Source organism: Trichogramma pretiosum, unplaced genomic scaffold (genome assembly GCF_000599845.2).
Source record: "Trichogramma pretiosum strain Unisexual culture from Peru unplaced genomic scaffold, Tpre_2.0 scaffold3, whole genome shotgun sequence".
Lineage (NCBI taxonomy): Eukaryota > Metazoa > Arthropoda > Insecta > Hymenoptera > Trichogrammatidae > Trichogramma > Trichogramma pretiosum.
In genome coordinates this window covers 4,554,151-4,573,657 of record NW_019641698.1, presented here as the reverse complement: position 1 = coordinate 4,573,657, position 19,507 = coordinate 4,554,151, and the positions used below count along the sequence as shown (strand labels likewise).

Sequence of the window (19,507 nt, the reverse complement as noted above, 5' to 3'; positions counted from 1 at the left end):
TAATTAAAGGAATTGGAAACACACGATGACTTCGCCTTTGAAATGATCTCAACTTCAGGAATGGTGCTTACAAATTGTTCCTGAATGAGATAATCAACACCTTATTTAGTTACTATAAAGAGACTTTAAAATCTGATGGGATTAAGAAAGTTTTAGCGAAATAATTAATTGATAAAATCCAAGTTTATAAACTATTAAATATGATTTCTCGTTGCACAAATGGAATTACACTAGCTCTTGCAGAATTTCGCTATTTGCGCAAACTAATTTGGGAAAATTGTCAATGCGTTGTGCGGAAATTGAATTTGTCATAAAATTTTCTCGAGCTCGGGAATCTAATATACGATCCGTTAATTATTCACCTTACCACGCTACACTATGGATGCTGGAGGTCGAGTTATTAGATTTTGGAAATCGTAGGGTAAAAATTTGTGCGCAGCGTTCCTTTACACGGGCGCTTATAATAATAACAATAATCTCGATGATCGCTATGTAGCTTTCGCGCGGCGCGTACTACTACTCGCTGTATTGTTGCGCGTGAACAGCTCCATCCGTGCAATTAAACTTTATCATCGGGCGAATTGAATGGGAAACTTTTCATCGGTAAGAAAGTATATAACTGAGTTTTGTACAGTGCATTACTTCTTCGTCCAAGAAGTGCTTTCTTCCCTTACTCGCTCTCTCTGTCTCGGGGCTAGAGCTCTTCTGTTCGCTCGCACTGCTCCTCGCAGTGGGGCTGCTGCTGCTGCCCGGTCGCGTTGCCGTGGTAGTGGACAAGGAAAATGTCCACGTATATTGGCCAGGTGCTAGAGTTTTAATCAAGTCTTCTCTGTACTTTAGTTGCAACGATGACCCGAACCTGACTCTCTTTCTCTTTCGTTCTATAGTATTACGCTCGCAACGGGGAGAGCCGGAGAGAGGGAGGGAGGAAGGGTGTTAACAAGTTCCAGGCGGAGATCCGCTGAATAATCCATTTTACTCAACTTGTTCGATGAAGCTAGAATTTTCGACAATGCTCCCCATTCAGTAGTCTCTCTTTCTCGCTCATTCTGTGCCGTTTTGTGTGTGTATATATAGGCATTCCGATGCCAATGGACGAAAGTAACCGATGCAATGATGAAGTTACGAATTCGGCTAATTCGCTTTCTCTCTTCCTCCCTCTCTCGTGTAAGTCGATAGAGATACGTATTTTTTTTCATTTCAAGGACTCGGGGCATACAAACTCTTCCGACTCGAGGCTATGACGCTCGCGTTTATATACGTACTATTAGTGCGTGTATCTCTGTCGGCAGTAAGATAATGCTCCACGTACAGCAGCTCCGAGCAATGAGCCGAGGACTCGGATTTCACTCGATAATAACGCGGCTGGTTGTCACCGACGCTCTCGAGGGAAAATTAAAAGCAGTTAGCAATGCGCTGGTAACCAAAGACTGTAACTCTCGATCGACTTGATTCCATTAATTCAAATATATTTATACGCGCGGTCTAAAGGAGGGCAGCGAGCGCAGGCAAAAAGAATGAAAGGAGTTCTATTTGACTTTACACGATATAAACGAGGGCTAAAAAAACTTGGCTCTGCACTTTGACGTCAAAGATAAAGATGTACTTTTTTTGTTGGTTCATGTCGAGCGCTGTATATCGGTATTTTCTTTTCATTAACGCCAAACTGCGCGCGGCTGGGCGCTCCTGGCAACATTGTTAACGCTCGGGCTCTCATTGTTTCGCGAGATTCTTCGTTTGATGCCCGCCCGCTCGGGCGTACATATATATATGTATCGTACGTTTATATGGCTTTCGTCTTAAAAGAAACTAATGTGTGTGCGCACGCAGCGCGCGCACCGGGAAGCACACACAAAAAAAAGTCCCAATTTACAGGACAATGACAAAGTGTACACTTGTGTAAAAAAGTGCCCGCGCGCGCGCGTGCGGTCCAAAAGCATTGATGGAGAACTTATTCCTCACCAACTTTTTTTCCAAAGTAGTATAAAGCTTACACCGAGCTTTGTTCCAACTACAATCCAGTCTCTCTTCAACTCTTCTTTTCATTCTCATATCTCCCTGAGCAATGTTGAAGGATTCTTTTCTTTGATCTTTTGTGTACACACATGCGCGTGTGTGCAAGTCATACACGTCTGTATTGGGGTGCGCGCGAGAGAGAGCCGCATTTTTTGTCCTACTTTCGCGCGCGCGTGCAAAACCGCTTTTGTACTTTGTCACAACTTTGATTTTGCATCAGGATAATGTTTACAGATGAGCTTTGTCGCGTTGCCGCTCGAGACGACGACGCCGCATTCTTTCATCTTCATGTGGGTCACGAGAGTACCAATAGTTCGGATTAGACGTCCCATGTCGCACGCGCGCGAAAGGGAAACACAAACAACATCTTTGCGGCGTATCTTAAGTTCGATTCAAAATGCCGACTTTTACATGTACGACACGTTTTCGTGCATGAAAGTGCTCCGCGAGAGTAATTGCATGCATGTCTGTACGTACCATAGGCCATCTTGGCAGCCAAGTTGAGCTCGCACTCGTGCTTGGTTTTGAACATGTAGGGCTGCGGGTCCTCGGGACACCACAGGACTGGATGTCCGCAGACGCATTTGCCGGCGTCCTGCGAACCGTCCAGCTCGGACGTCGAGGAGCCCTCGCCGACCAAGTTGCAGCCGGCCTCCGACAGTATCGGTCCGCCGGCGCAGTGCCGCCTCATTCTGCCTGGTATTTCTGCAAAACCGAGAAGGGGGAAATAGTTTAGCAACTTTCGGTATGTCCAGCGTGTTGGTTGACTTGGCGCGCATTCGCCGTGCTCTTTTGTTCTTTATCAAAATAAGTCTTGCGTCGTGTGAGTTTTATGTAAACTGTCGGTTTTCCAGGTTCTCTCGCACGAACGAGAGAGTTCGCTCGTAACATGAATTTTCTTTTCCAGAGGACGCAGAGTAAAGGAAATAAAAAAGGAAAACACGCATTTCAAAAATGAAAATTTTTTGTATTATTAGAAGAGGTTGCTGCTGAAAATATTGTAAGAGTATATATCTCTCTCACGTATTTGCCAGGTGAATGGTGCAATACGATTTCTCATAAAGATCGCGTGTGCGAGAGGCACATTCAACGAAATTTGCTGCATCGCTTTTCTATAAAGCAGTTCTTTGAAATATACCTTGAAAGGTTCATCCACCATACTTTTCGTTCGTTTCAGTATTATTTTGTTTCACTAATATACATTTTGTTCACTTATGCATGTAAACGAGACGATACGCACGAGTATCAATAGTTTTCGCATTTAAATTAGCGCATCACCTCAGCTTCCGTTTAATTCTTTCCAGCGCCCCATTACTGCGTAACGAGCTTTCGAATTATCATAAAAAAGTCTCTTTGTACCTACGCTACGCAGCAGCCACGGTACATTGAAGTAAGTAAATCGCCGATGTGAAAAATGCTGGCTTTTTTCGCCTTTTAAAATCAGAAAAAAGCTTTCTACGCGCAAGCGAAATTATTGCCCAAAACTCATGCACGCAAAGGCGCATTACCCGATAATGCATTCTGCCGCGCGATATCAGGAAAAAATAAGCGATAGGTATAAAGATAGGAAAAGCGTCGTTCACATATTTAGATTTCCCCGCTCGATATACATCTGCATTTGGATTTTCGAATTTTCTTCACGCTCAAGAAGCCGCCGACGTCGTCGTCGTCGCCTCAGACGGAGAGAGAGAGAGAGACTTATGTGCGCGCCCTTAAAGTATACCCACATACACACGCACACATTTACGAGTTTGCGCTCGCGCATACCTATACGAATTCTTGCTGCAGAATCAGCTAAACCCCGCGCGCGTATGTATACAAAGAGGAGCGAGCTATATAGTACCCCAGAAAGTGACGTAGAAAAGGGCGCAATACTCGTGAACGCAAATTTAATCTCCTTCTTTTCTCCACGGCTTTTCGCGTATGGAGCACGTAAGAGAGTGACATTACACGCGCTCCAGTAATTCAGATCTTGCAACAATATGATGAAAAAAAAAAGAAAAAAAACATGTATATAGCCTTTGAGGCATGCACAGTTTCGAAGCTGTTCTTGCGAACAAATAAAGGAGAGAAGGGATAAAAACGATAACTTTGTTTTTAGATGCGCTTAATATTGAAAATATCTCAGTAATGTTCTACGAGTTTACGCGAAAATCAAACTGAGAAATGCCTGGAAAAGATACGATCGATGCAACGCTTTTGTGATGCTTGGCTTGTATCGACAATCGAATCAGAGCCCCAACGCGCGGAGTCATAATTTTTTCTTGCTCTTCTTTATTTGACGCCGACTCGACCCACTCGGGCTCCTCCGACGAGTCAAATGTACAGTAGTGTACAAAAAAAAAAGTGAGAGGAGAGAAAGAGAGAGGGAGATCAGAGAACTGGCAAAGAGGCTTTCTTGCACGTTTTCTTTCAAGTATTTTCCGTTCCTTTTTCATTTTCACATTTTAAGAGGATGAAGAAAGTAAAAGAATTTTTAATTATTTTGTAATTTAAGAAGAATTTAGCTGGAGTGCTTTTGACGGTTAATAATTTGATGGTTTTCATTAGGCTCGGTAAAAGGTTACAAGGTAATCGCAAAAGTAATTCGCTTCGAGCGGCGATCGTTTTCTTTTTAAACCGACCTCTACAAAAGCCAACAAACAGTTTTGACATTTTGTACCCAAACAGCTTTGCTTTGCTTTGCGCGCAGTCTTACGGAGAAAAAATGTCCTTTTTAATAAACGGTTTGAAAGGGAAGGAAATACACCGAACAATTTTATCCATCCTCGCTGCATATAGCTCTTTACGAGCACTTTTACGTTTCATCATTGCGCGCGACATCGAGCTAAAAGAGAGCCGCCCGAGGTAAATGAAACCAATCTTATACAGTACACGTTTAGGCGGTCCACGATCCTCCGTCCTTTTTTTCTCGGCTCGAAGTATAATGGCGAAATGCCGCGAGCATGGCAGATATATACCGTATATAAAATAAAAACTAGTATAGCCAAGCCGCGCGTCTTATTATCTCATAACAGTTTTGCGGATTTCTTTTGCTATGTACGGTGACGCGCCAGCGTAACCGGTGCTTTCGCAGATACAAAGATGATGAAATAATCAGAATCACGTGGCCGCAATCTCGCACCCTCGCTATACCCTTCATTCGTGTGTGCGAGTGCAATTTTTCCTATACGACGTCTGCAGAGCGCGCACAGACACGCGCGGCGGGCTATAACGACCCGACACCGAGGGCTCCTTAACGAAAATACTTTAGAGCGTCGTAGTCGCTTCCGTAAGCCAATATAAAAACGAGAACGAGTAGTAGTTGTAGATGGTAGTAGCTCCGCAAGCTAGTTGCGAGGCTAAGTTTCTTTTCTCGTTGTCGCGCACGCGGCGAGCTCGACATCATAAACAAAGATTTATAACTATTTTTTTTCCTCCCACCCCTCCGCTTCCCTTACTATGCACTTGCTGGCATGAGCTAGCGAGCACCATGTATATAGCTGCTCTACAAGTTGCTCGCTACACTATCCTTTCTCTCTTTCTCTTTCATGGCGGCGGCGGTGACGGCAACGACGAGAGAAAGAATTCCCCGCGTATTCTTGTATACTGAAAAACGTAAAATGCATTTTCATCTCTACGTATGCTCTACCTCCGTCCTTCTCGCTTTCTCTCCCTCTCTTTCGCCTATAGTACTCGGCACACGCGTGTATAAGTATATTATGCACTATCCACGTTCCCTGAGCTTTGATTTATCCAAGCGTGTAAACACACTTTTTTCCTCCTCACTTTTTGCGTACGTTCGTATGCATCGTATTATATATAAGTTTAAAAATTGATAATTCTGTGTACAGCGCGTTCTCGTCTGTTTGCGCACACATGTGCGCGCCTTCATGTTTAACAGCCTCACCCCCGACCCCGAGAGCACGAAGCCGACGAGTCTGAATTTCTCTATACATTTCAGCGATGCAATAAAATCAACGTTTTCATCGCAATATGTAGGTACATATATACTGCTGAGCGCGCCAGACGAAGAGTTCATTCGCGTATACACAAGTCCGCGCGCGCGAGCGATGTAATTTACAAGGCAAAGTTGCTCGTGCGGCTCCGCGTGCAGATATACAAATGCTGCTGCTGCTGCTGCTGCTATATGGATAAACAGAGCGCGTTTACTGCGTGTCGCCCGCACATGTATACAACTGCGTAGCTTCGTGTGTTCGTGAGTCTTTGTGCAGTATTTGTGCGCAGGGGGTGCTGTGCCTTGCCGTGCCGCGTACCCAGCAGTGCCTGTCGCGGCTGTAAAAAGTTATAATTACTCACTTGTGCAGACACCCTCGTCGACGGTCGACTCGCGTGGATGAGGCACCAAGTTCTTAATGAGGCATTGTAAACCTGCGGCACATTTGCCGGAGAAGCCGAAGAGGCCGCCGCACGGCTCACCTTCCACTCGGGCGCATACTTTGCAACATCTGTAACAGCAGTGGAAATGTCCATTTGATTCATACTTTAATATCATGTGTATAATATATAGGAGAGTAAATGTGCACTCGAGTATGTAAACTCGTGTGTACACTTTAATTTTTGCGCATCGCTCGAAGCATACGTATTCGTGTGCATTCGTTGTTTATCGTCGAAACGAAAGTTTATTATACACGGCTCTGATATCGCTCGCAAGCTGAATGAGATTTAATTTTCTAAGACACCGACGACTGTCACTCATGATCCGGGCGATAATACAATTTTCACGAGCGTCAATTATACGCGATCTCGAAAGCGAGTATTTATGAGAGCTCCAGCTCGAGAGAAAGAAAGAGAAAATAATGTTTTGCAAACTATATGCATTATGAGTCTGCGTGACCGAACAAAGTCGAGCTGGACACACGCGCACGTAAACACATAAATATAGAAGAAAAAAAGTGAGAGGGAGAAAGAGACTCGGCCCCCCTGCAGCTATAATCAAGCTCATTTAATTAGCGGTGATTTTTTGCTTTTCCATTACACGAGCGCCGAGCACAGCTAGGGAAAAAAACAGCACGAGCTCAAGAAACTATTCGTTCCCTTTTCAATGCCAACAGGGTAGTTATATATGATGGAAGAGCGCATAAGGTGTAAGATCTAAGAAAACGAGGGGGGTCCAAAGTCGCGCAAGTTGTAAAAAAGAGCTTTTCACGGGTATAAAAACAAACCACTTAGAGCTCGGAGAAAGAATGAAAGAAGGAAAGAAAGAAAGAGAAAGGAAAAACTCCGAAGTCGGCAGTTTTTGCTCAAAACAAGAAAGAAGGAGAAAATAGCGCGCAATTCATTTATTTATACAGAGAGAGAGAGAGAGAGAGAGAGAGAGAGAGAGAGAGAGAGCCGAGTGAGCGAAGAAAAGGAATAAAGCAGTTCAATCGCAGGTTATTATTTATCCATCTGGCAGGTAAATGCACAGGTAGGTATGCGTTAACCGCTTCCGCCGCGCAGCGGCAGACACAGACGGAGAGAGGGTAGAAAAACATTTTCCCGATAAATATCCTCCTGCAGTTCGTCGTGTCCCCTACCTCCCGCGTTAGCACTCGTCGTTTCGATCGTCTGTGTATAACCTCAATTTGCAGTGTGCACATTGACTGCATTACTATACTGCAGCAACACTACGGCAGCAGCGCTGCTACCTACTGGTGCACTGGTCTTTATATTCCATTCATGCTGCGTGCTCGGCGTGTGCGATTCCGAAGCCAATTGTAAATACACGCTTCGTTGCTTCGACAGACGTTAATCCGCTTGGCGCTAATCGCGGTGTAATACTTTTTTTATATAAAACAAAAAAAATAAAAATAAGTCATAAACGTGTGGCCGCAAACACTTTCTCGCTGTCGATACCGTGCAGCAGCAGCAGCTGCGGCATCGAAGGTGTTATTTGTGGCCGCGACTGACAATGCGAGAAAACATGTAACGAAAACCAATTACTTTTTCATCGAATGTCGCACACCCGAGGATATTTTGCGCTTTTCATCAAATTTTACATTTATTCTAAAAATACAGTCGAGCGATGCGGAGTGAGAGAGGAAATTGCAGAGATGGATAGACAGATAGAGAGCGAACGAGTTGAATTTAAACGTGGCTATATGCGAGCGATTCGGGGCCACGATCGAGCTAATGTCATACGTCTAAATAATGTATAAAGTTTTCAAGTGCACGAGGAAAAAACAGGTATATCTCGGCGCTATACATAGAGAGCTAGAGGAGGAGGTAGCAATGGCAGTAGCAGTAGAGTCGGGAGCACGAAGCTAGATCACAGATGAGATACTCGAAGGATGATAGTATTCGAGCTGGAAAATTCCAAACTGCTGCGAAGCGTTCTCTCGTTCGAGGTCAAGTAAAAAACTCCGGCTCGAGTCATTGACATTACACGCAGGCCCCGAAAGTAGGATAATCGCGATCCTAATAAACCCGATTTTATTGACTCGCGATAATACGCGTGTATACTCGCTTATATTGCATCGCGTCACTGCACTACACTGGTTTGCAGTGTATGTAATGCAGGTATATCATTAGACTGCGTGACTTACTTGCAAGGGTCCCAGGTGAGACCGTCGGGACAGTCGGCGAGCGTGATGGGATCGCACTCGAGGGGCGAGCAGACGCAGGACAGAGCTCGGGCGACCGTGACCGAGAGCACGACGATGCCCCCGAGCAGTAGCAGCGAAACTCGCATAATAATTGCCGATTGTGGATAGCTGCTCTCGCTCTCGTGTGGCCTTACTTATGCGTAAAAGGGCCGGCCGCGAGCTCGAGTCGCTCCCGTCGTCGCGGGCTCAGCTGTGTCACACATATTACAACATCGCAGCACATGCACCACCAAACGAAGAGAGAGAGAGAGAGAGAGAGAGACGCACTCGCGAGCGCGCGCGCGCGCGAAAAAGAAAACGAAATTAACCGTCCGACTCGCGCGTTTCGTACGTTACGTATCGCTGATGAAACGACGACTACTACTCTGCTGCGTGCGGGATGGACCGAAAATAAATAAAAGAGAGCTCGGGGAGGGAAATAAAGACGACGGCGTTACGCACAGTGAGTGAGCAGCGAGTGGCGAGAGTGAAAGGCGGGAAAACGCGAACGAGCGAGCCTTCACGCCGGCTGACGTCGACTGAAGAAGCGGCCCGAACACCCCAACGTACGATGCGGGCGCACAGTCTCGACTCTCTGGCTTAGTTTCGAACTCGACGGAAGCGCGCGCCAGTGGCGCCACCCTCTACCTACCTCTACCTCTCTCTCTCTCTCTCTCTCTCTTCTATCGGTCTACAGCGCGTTAGCAGCAGCAGCAGCAGCGGCAGCAGTGGTGGCTAGTTTATATATATATGTGCAACCTTTTACCACCCCCTTTTGATGTGTGCGTGTATACAGCCCATATGAAGTTCGCGTCTGTGTGTGTCTGTGTCACTGTTATATATACCTGCCTGCGCGTATACGTAGAACCAGAGTAGTGCAATGTCAGTGTGTACAAAATACCTGTATCGCGCGACCGTAAGAGGAGTCGCTCGTTCCACATTTGCGCGCAACCGCTGCTGGTGCGTTCGATGCACAATGTAGTATATGTTACACTGCGCACACAATGCACCTTTAATACTGGCGCTACAGCGTTCTGTTTTGTTCATCGCGAGAGATCATTTTCTATTATACAAGGCAACGCTTCGAATCGCATGAACTATCCAACGGGCCGTTAAACGTGTAAACGTTCGAATCTTCAACTTGGGCCGATTGAACGTTCTATCGTTATACAGCTGCAGGTAAATGTGAGTACATTCGCAAAGTTTGTAAAATCGAACGAACGGATTTAGGCTTAGGCGCGTTACGTGTATGTACCTATTGTATTCCTCGAAAATACATAATCGAAACATCGGCAAGGGCAAGTTAAGAGTTTCATACGGCGCGCAAAAGTAATAGATTAGTCGACAGCTGTTGGTGCAGTGCATGCCAAAGATGTATAATACAGCTCTCGCGCGTATGCAAAAGCTTCTCTCGCGGCATTTCGACTCCGAACTACTTTATTCATGAATATATGCACGGAATACAAATACAAATATACAGAGTAAAAAAAATGAATAGTACGTATACATATACGTAAATACAAGCGGACACTGTATGTATAAAATATTTGAAAGGTATAAGTTAAACTTTTGGAGATGAGCCAGCTCTGATTTTCGATAAAAATAAGGGTATTTATAATGCCGTGCGCTGTAGGATTACGCGAGCACACGTTAATGTGTGTATCAAGAGGTGCGGTAGCACCTAGCCGGCAAAGTATAAAAAAAGAAAAAAAAAAAATTTTTTTTCAAAAAAAAATTATTTAAAAAAAAATTTTTTCAAAAATACCTTTTACATTTAATACACGCTACATGTGTGGATGGATCGATTGCGAGGAAAAATGTGTATCAACGTATTTTTTGATTTATCTTTTTTTTACTGACAAATATATTTTTCGAAAAGTTATAAATGAGGCTAATTTGGAAAATGGATTGTGCTGCTGAACTTTGGAAGCTTAGATTCTCTGCCCTTTATTACCGAACCATCGATGCATCAAAATAAGTTTTCACTCTCGATACCGCAGTCCAGGACTATCTCTTTGCACTTGCCTACGTATAATATGCATATTTGTATTAGTGCTCCAGTCGTATCTGCACACGCGATGTCACCAATACATTAGATACGATGGCACTTGTATACTTATCACTGGTGTCGGTGATGCCGCCTGCCTGCCAGCCTGTCTGCGCTCCAAGACCAAACTCAATTACCTCGGCGAAGTCTATACCTATGTAGGTATGTGCTGCAGTGTATGCGTGTGGCGTAGTACGCGCGAGCGCGTAACAAGCGAGGCAATATAACGGCATCTCGTCGATACAACTGAGACAGCTACATACAGCAGCATGTCTATGTGTGTGCGAGAGAAGAGCCCCCGCTCGACGTGTCGCTCCGCAGCAGCAGCATATATGCCAGGGTATGTTTATAAACATTATGTATACCTACCTGTGTAGGTGAGCTTTATAGAGCCGGGCGTCAGCGTATGAGCCGCGCACCGGCCCGCCACTATACTGTTGCTCGATCGGCAGCATGCGGGTATTTCTAAAACGATTATCTCGCGCAGCTTTTTCCCTTTGCGTCCCTTCTCTGGCGATGTATAGTATATGGCCAATGTGTGCCAGTGTGTGTATGTGTACCTTATACTTTGGTGTTTGTTATGTACCTTTGCGTGCATTCGTGCGTGTGTGTATGTATATCTTTGCTTTGCTTTTGCGTTCAAGTGTCTACGTGTGTATGCACTTTGCATGTGTGTGTATGTGTTTGTGTAATATTGATACCGGACGTGATGCGCACGGCATGTTTGCTTTTGATTCGAAACCCTATTTATATGATACTGGTGCCGAGTATTTTTTGCCTTTTCAAATTCGTGATGCGGCAGCAGTGCACAATTCGCTCGTGTATAAGCTTTATACATCAACCTTGATAGAAACGTTGGGTGGATATATATCGCATTTATATAATAAGTGCGAGCAACTCGCGCCGTACGGGATAAATATTCGATATTTGCTCTTGTATATTACTCGCTCGACGCCCCAGTTGTAATAGAGAGAAAATGTTCAAAACAGAGTCGAGAGAACGAGTTGTGCTGCTGCCGCTGCGCTCTATAAATATAAATATGCTTATAGCTGTTCCGCGGGAAATTTATTATTTATTTAGAAATTCTGAATTACCCAATATTTAATTAGCATTTTTCCCGCGTATCATTGAATGAACTCCCGTTAACTCGTTCGCCAAGAATCGCATTTAGTACATACGTTACGCTTGATTCTGTGAAATTCCCTATGATTCGTTCCGCGTTGTGTACGAGAAAGGATGTCTGGGCGCGCGCGTAAAGCTCTAAGTGCAAGACGTCTTGTGTATTTCTCTTTCCCTCAGCGAGGCATAGCAGCACTTGAGCTTGACGTAATTTACACACTGTATACGTTAACGTACATATATATGTACGTTCACCGGTTCACGTGCATACACAGACACACACACACACACATGAAGCGTGAAATTTCATTTGATAGCTACAAGCGCGCAGATAGCGGCAGCGGCAGGCCATAGCAGCAGCAGCAGCAGCAGTAGGTTAATACCCATACGGGAGGGGGCACGCGGTATATAGAAGTTGAGATATTAGCACGTACTCTCCAGGCCAGTAATGAAATGATCTCAAGCGTGTGCTGCAGCAGGCAGAGCGAGAGAGAGAGATAGAGATAGAGATAGAGGCTGGAGCTTGGCTGCACACATATACTGCAAATGTATCTGCCGCATTGACCTTTCCTGCAGCGCACAGCCTCGTCCTCTCTATCCCTCTCTCTCTCTCTCGCTCGCTCGCGTTCGTTTCTCAGAGCTCGAGCTCGTACAATCGCTTTGTTATTTGCTCAGCTGGCAGTTCAAATTTCATTGTCATACTCGCGCATACATACCCACCCACACTCTGACTGCGTACAGGTTGCCGCTGCTTCGGCCTCCTGCTGCTACTACTGCTGCTATTTTCCCTCTTCATCCCTTTGAAATTTATTTGACTCGTAAACGCGCGCGCTGCAATCTATCATCGAGCCTCTCTCTCTCTCTCTCACTTGCATTTGCACATGATGCTGCTGCCGCTGCTGCAAGCCTCGATATACACCTCGATTCGTCAATTCTAATTCCCACGCAGCTCCGCGCGAAACTCCACAGGACCGCCACTCTACCAACAACTATACAGCTCGTGCGAACGTTCGGGTATGTATTGCCCGGCATGTGTGACTTGTTTCCAGCGTATATTATATGTCCTATCTCGCCAGCTACGTACGTATGTGCGTGTGTGTACGTATGCTGTATGTATCAAAGCATTTCCTGCGATGAATGATCATTTTAATACCAGATTGAAAATCAATCATAATTACAGCTCCGTCGGAGAGAGAGTGAGCATTGATTGCGCAATCCCATTAGCGAGACCACCTCCGATTGTCTGTCCTACGATGTCACGCGCTTAATGATATTGTCATCAATTTTCTTTTTCTTTTCTCTCTTTTCTTGTTTTTTTTTGCCGAAAAATTCAGAGCTCCGACTATTTTTCCACGAGCTCGATATTTTGATGGATATGTTTTATCCGCAGCGATGAAATTACCTCGTATAACACGCGCCCGCGGCCGTATTACCCACGGATGTAATCGATTTCGAATCATCCGTATAAGTCGCGTCGCATTTTTCAAACGACGCCTCGGTAATACACCAAGTTTCCGCGTAGAGAGTTCTAGAAGTGCATCTCCCCGAACGTGGCTGCAGCTGCACATATAGAGGCCGCCTCAGCTGCCGCTGCTGCTGCATCTCGCGTATATTTACATAATATACATAGGCGTGCACTCGTATGCTTGTCTTCTCTCTATATATGTGGCACATGGCGCAGGACAAAGTAATAGGAGCTCGCGCGTCAGGTGGCTTTTATGATTTTATCCATCATTACTGATTTATATTTCATGCATCGCAGCCATTTCGGCGGCCGATCGACTCAATATGCTATGTATGTGCCATATACGTGCGACTGTACTTTGGTGAGACTCCGTTATTTATGCCTTCGTGATGTCTGCGTGCGAACGTGTAGATATGCCCGAATGTTGTTTTTTCTTCTCGGCTCTCGCGTGCAACATCTATAGAAATTTATTTCAAAAATTTTTGCGGAGATGTAAACACAACTTGGGGCTCGGGGAAAAAGTCAGCCGCGACTCTGTGTGTACATGCCTATCTTGTATGTATACGTACAGACCCCCCGTCAAACGTTCAAGAGCTCGCCGCAAACAACTCTCTGGTTTGGGTGAAAAAAAAAAGAAGAGAAAAAAAAACAGAAAAAAAGTAACATCAACAGTCGGAAAAGTTTTTACCAGCGCGCGCGCGCAGCAAGTTTTTCAACAAGCTCTCACAACTTTTCAAATCTAAATGTGTACATTCTTGGGTTTATTTATTTATTTTTTCCTTCTTCTCTGCCGTTTATTGCGAGATATAATTCTTGTGCTCTCGCGCGCGCAGAAGCTCTGCACCCGCAGAGGATTTACATTAAATACGTTCGACTTAACACATTCTTGGGAGTCGAAGTCTCTCGAGGCCCCTCCAGGGATGTATCATTTATAACGAGCAGCATCAGCCTATGAGCACGTCTGAAAGCGCGATGAATGCAATTGTCGCTTGTATCGATTCTCGTGACGATGGGTCCTGTCAAAAGCTCATTACGCGTATAACTGAGTGTGTGCGGATGACAGCAAAAGCTCGCGGACTCGCGTGCTTGCGCAACGATATACGTTGGACATTGCGCTAGCGCGCACAATTTAGCGCGTACGTTTAGGAACATTTACAGGGAGTCTCCTCAACGGTGCAAGCCCCTTGGCTCACACACACACTTGAATATTGCATTCTGCATTTACGCAAACACGGCATCCGACGTAGAAGGAAAATTCCGAGGAGAGCCTCAGATGAAAGTGCACATCTGATATACTCCAGTTCTCTCTCTCTCTTTCTCTCTGAGCACAGACGCAGCATTTCTCTACGCATACTCACTCACACAAATACGTATATTTTCGTACGTATGTATGTGTTGTACAAACCGGCGCATAGTCGCGCAGTTTGCAAGAGGAAAGAACGGTTGGGAGGAGGACGATGCGACGCGAGGGAAGAGACATCGCTTTGTCTGAAGGACGTGTATATATAGTTAAAGAGCAGCCAGCGGAGAATAGGTAAGGCTTATCTCAGTCGCAGGCTCGCTCGCGCGCGCTGGTCCTTAGCTGCGCTTTCCAGCCAGTCAGTCGGTATACGTACGACGGCGAAGCAGCAACGGCGGCAATATAGCGCTAGCGAGCGAGCTTGTTAACGATCCGATACACCGTGGCTAGGCCCTTTACTCGTCCGCAGCGAGTCACTTTGCTGAGCGACGTTGCGCCTCTCTCTCTCTCTCACTATGTCTTCTATTTTGTGCCATCTTGCTGACTACGTGACTTCTCTACCTGCCTTATCTATATACATAATCGCTTCAAGCTTCCCCTCTCTCTCTACTCTCGTTTCTCTTCCTCTGCGACACGCTTGTATATCGATTCCGCCGACGCGCTACTACGGCAGAAATTGCGAGTCGACTTTTCTCTCTTTTTTATTTTCGTTTTAAACGTCGGGACACTTGTACATTTACTGTTTCGCGATGCAGTCGAGTGCTCGCGCGCAGACACTCGTGCGGTTTCATCTTCAATGCCTTAAAGTTATACACACACGGGTGCTGCTGAATTCTCGCTTCTCCTTTTTTTTTTCTCTTTTAAGCCCCACCTCTACCCTATCGCTTTTCCATATACACAAAATGAGAAAATATATACAAGCCGCTAAGTTTGTGCGTTATCTCGTTTGTCGAAAGCATCTTCGCTCCTTGCCAGTGCGCTGAATAAAAATATTTTAGCCAACTTACACGGGGCGCAAACGTCAAAACGTCGAGGGTATTTGTTCGCAACGCGCGTCTAATGAATAAGTAAGTAAGTACATTACGTGCCGAATGTATATATCGTCGTCGGATGTAGCCGAGTGCGCAGCAATGGCAACAACGTCAACCTGCTGCGCCTGACTAGTTTCTCGTCGCGTGCGCTCGTGTCGCTCGGAAAAGGATTGCAGGTAAACGGAGTGCGTAATGGCAGTAAGTCAAAGTTATCTTTTACTCTACTATATACGTACATAATACAGAGACTGCGTGTAGCAGCATCGACTGCAGCCCGAAAGTTAAAAGAGGATAATTATACGCTCGACTGGGCTGCGTGCTCAACCGAGTGCATCGTACCCATATATATAATATGTAAGTATTACATACTTGTCTCGCGCGAAGGACGTTTCATTATATGAATCTTATTAACTTGATACTTTTTACGTTTGTCGCAGACTCGCGCCAAGCCGCGCCGTTTGTTCAACAACTACTCCTCCTCGGGGAGCAGCAAGTAGTAGAAACATCGAACTTTTCGAATTATATCCTCTCGAGGTGATAGGTTATTGTGAAAATCGTACGCATTTGTACGAGCTAACTTACGTACCATCGTGTTGACTCTATTTCTCCATCCGTAAAAGAGGCAGGTCGATTTCGTTTTTCTGCCAAGTGTGAATGAGATAACGAGTACGAGATAGCTGGGAGAAAGAAATTGAGATTCGCTCGAATGTATAGTACTTCCCTCACGTGTGTGTAGCTCTCGCTCTCCTTTTCTCTCCGTGTGTACCGAGCGGCTTGATTTCGCAGGTTAATCGATAACCATTCGAGCGTGTATGCATACGATGTGTGTGTGTACTTACTGCGAAAGCCTCGCGCGCTCGCTGCGTGTAGCAATTCAAAGGTGCGTTTTGTCTGCTGCGCACTATATACGTACTGTGCGACATGTGTGTGCAATATAAAGCCTAGGCCTTGGTGACGATGTTTTAAAGCTCGGCTGCCTCACTTTAGCGGCAAATTTATACAGCAAGCTCTGCATCTACTGTAACGCGCTCGTTCACTCGAACCAATTTGACGATGATTTCGATTATGAAATAAAGAGTTTGTATACGAAATTCGGCAAAGATATTTAAATTTTTACAAGACAATTGGCCTTTAGTTGAAATCTTACATGACTCTTTGCATTCTGTACTAGCAGTGCACTTGTCTATACTGTTTTTTCTGCTATTATCCTGTGAAATTATTTCAAATATATCCATAAATTCGGATTCAAATTAGCTTAAAATTGAGAAATATAAATGGCTTTTCATGTATACGCGAATGAAGCAATATCAGAGAGCTAATACGCGAGTCAATTTCGAAGTTGTCGTCCCATTTAATTGCGCGGCGTCTGACCATACTTTTACTCGTTCTACTAGCTCTCTCGCCTCGCTTTGGTCAAATCCAAGCATTTTGGAATATTACCGCCGAGCACACACCCATACGCGCGTACACGATCGCAAACAATTTCGTGGACTCGAGCTTTGCCGAGACAAAAAAACAACAAAGTAATCTAATACGAGAACTGCTCGTCCGCCTATATAAGTGTACACAATGCACCCATTGTCTAAAGCTGGAAAACGAATGCATATGTAATAGCAAAATGTTTGGCTTTGCAAATGTCGTTGTCGACGCGCACACAGCCATCCGCGTTCACGCATCTCATGCGGCATATTCGTGTGCAGTTTCTGCATCGTTAAGTGGCATTTACGAAGTTTTTCGCTGCAGTATTAAGCATGCGTTTTGTCTTTTTTTTTGCTCTCCTCCTCTCTCTCTCTCTCTCTCTCTCTCTCTCTCTCTCGCTCTAGTCCCTTCGCTCTGCCAATTCTGCGCTCTCTTCTCTCCTCATCTCTACGTGCGCAAGCGATAAAATCACATCTATTTTAATTACTACCTTTATTTCGCTCTATCAAGGAGAGCGTAAAATAAGAGTCGTACCTCGCAATTTGTTCAGCTGTTTTTTTTCTTCGTCCTTTTTTTTCAAGTTTCGTCTGGCTGAGCATTCACCAGTAGTGTATAACGCACTTGTGCTGCAGCAGCAGCAGACGTCATAATTGAAATGAAAACTAATGAAAAGCTTGTTTACTCGATCTTATAAAACCCTCACGATGTAGGATCAGAATTGTGATGCCTCGCTGCACATATCGTAAATTAAATAATCGCATGGGATTTTCTTCTAAATTTTAACGAATGAAAAGCCTGCCAAATTTTAAATTATTCGAAGATTCAAAATTCATTGTTTATTTCTGTTCATTGTATTATACACGAGTATAATAATTCTCGCGATTTTGAGCCAGCATCGTTACGGGATTTTTTCTTTATTTATTTATTATACATCACTCCTAAATAAACGATGCATCAAGCATAGTGCAGGGCTTAAATTTCGAGCTCAATAGTCTATAGTGTGATGCGCGCAGTAGCAACAGCGGTGGCAGAGGGGGGCTATGAAGAGCCTTAGGAGAGAACAGCAGCTGCGAATTACCGATTAAACAAACTGTATATACACTGCAATAGCAGAGGCGAGAGAGAGTGAGAGAGAGAGAGTTTCAGAGTGCAATGCGTGCGAGCGAGCTCGTGTGTTTGTGCGAGCGCTCAATATGTGTAGGCGGCCGCGCGCGAAATCGACCGAACTGCCAAACACGGCCAATGACGGCCTATTGGATTTTCAATTAAATCGAGGGTTAGACAAATAAAATCATCCCCCATCGACATTCTTGTGCAGTTTCTAGAGGACTATGAAGCGTTTTCATCGGTGTTATATGATATTAACGAGCGATCCCCTATACATGTGTGTAAGAATATATATAATATATATATGTGAGCAATTCATCTCGAATTGAACGCGATATTTCGCGAAAATGTATTTATAAAAAACTACCCGAATAATATACGATACTGAAAGCTTCATCGGGCTCGCGATATGTAAAACCCTGAAGTGTGGACGAATTATTTACGTGCATTTGTCGCGTTTCACGAAGGCATTGACATCATAAAATTAACAATCAAGCGCTTTAGGATAAACAGGTTTACCATTTATATGTGCTGCACTTAACGTTTTCAAGCTAGCTACTACATCGCTGGCCTTTTTTGTGCTCGTAATATTTTTTTTATTCCAGGTTAAAATCGCACGCGAATCCATTTATAAATGTTTTCTATTAACCATATCCTTTTTAATCAAGAGTTGGCTACACTTTTTTATTGGAGTTTATATGTATGAACTCATGATAAAACTTTCGGCTGGAATTGAATTATTTCTGGGGACATATTGAGTTGGACGGTTGACCAATACCACTCGACAGGATGCATAGGCCGCTTGCAATGCCTGGTTGAGAAACGAACATATCCTTCGTATTTACGTATTGTAATTTATGCTAATTTTCTCGAGTCCTGTCTCCGTTTGATCGATCGACAAACATTTCCGAAAAAAACCTTTTCCGGGTCACACGAACAAGATGTAAATTAAAAATGTATCCGCGTAACTAAATAAATTAGCAAACTATCCCTTAATTCGTTGCGCAAAAATCAGTCTCCAACGTTTGTTCGGTAACAATGCCGGAGGATAGTGCAAATCACGACCTGCGAGTATAACTGCTGCGATTGCTGGTTTTATTTATAAAATATACAACGTGCTTGAATCGAGTTGCGTCGTCGTCGTCGTTGTGCCGTCGCAATAGCAAAGTCAGCTGAGTCTTCATCTTGTTTAACGTGACAAATTATCCGTAGCAGCTGAATAAACGGCTATACGCTATAAATATACGCGCGTAGGGTTTTCGAGCCGTGCAACAAACAAGTTCATCATTTCGTGTAGTTCGTGTTGTGCTGACGACGACGACGACGACGACGACAAGGAGGATGTCCCCAGGAGAAAGGAGACTGTTGAAAAGCCAGTAGTGAGCTAGAGAGAGAGACAAAACTGCAGTCGTGGAAACGACGAGCAAACGAGAATCCAAGCCATTAAATGGAATAACTCATATAACGATGAATATTATGAGCTGTCGGTAAGAGAAA

General features: G+C 44.6%; 1 protein-coding gene across 2 annotated transcripts in view; it reads right to left on the bottom strand.

Moving 5' to 3' along the window:
• Positions 1–9,093, bottom strand: part of LOC111694391 (insulin-like growth factor-binding protein 2) — an 86,987-nt gene extending 77,894 nt beyond the window's left edge. For both annotated transcript variants that reach the window (XM_023462367.1, XM_023462369.1), the window contains exons 1-3: positions 8,544–9,093; positions 6,316–6,464; positions 2,494–2,721 (exon numbers count right to left, since the gene is read on the bottom strand). In XM_023462367.1, coding sequence (XP_023318135.1) covers positions 2,494–2,721; positions 6,316–6,464; positions 8,544–8,689 — 523 coding nt within the window. In that variant the 5' untranslated portion in view covers positions 8,690–9,093. The remainder of the gene's footprint in view (positions 1–2,493; positions 2,722–6,315; positions 6,465–8,543) is intronic.
• Between the last annotated feature and the right edge of the window lie 10,414 nt (positions 9,094–19,507).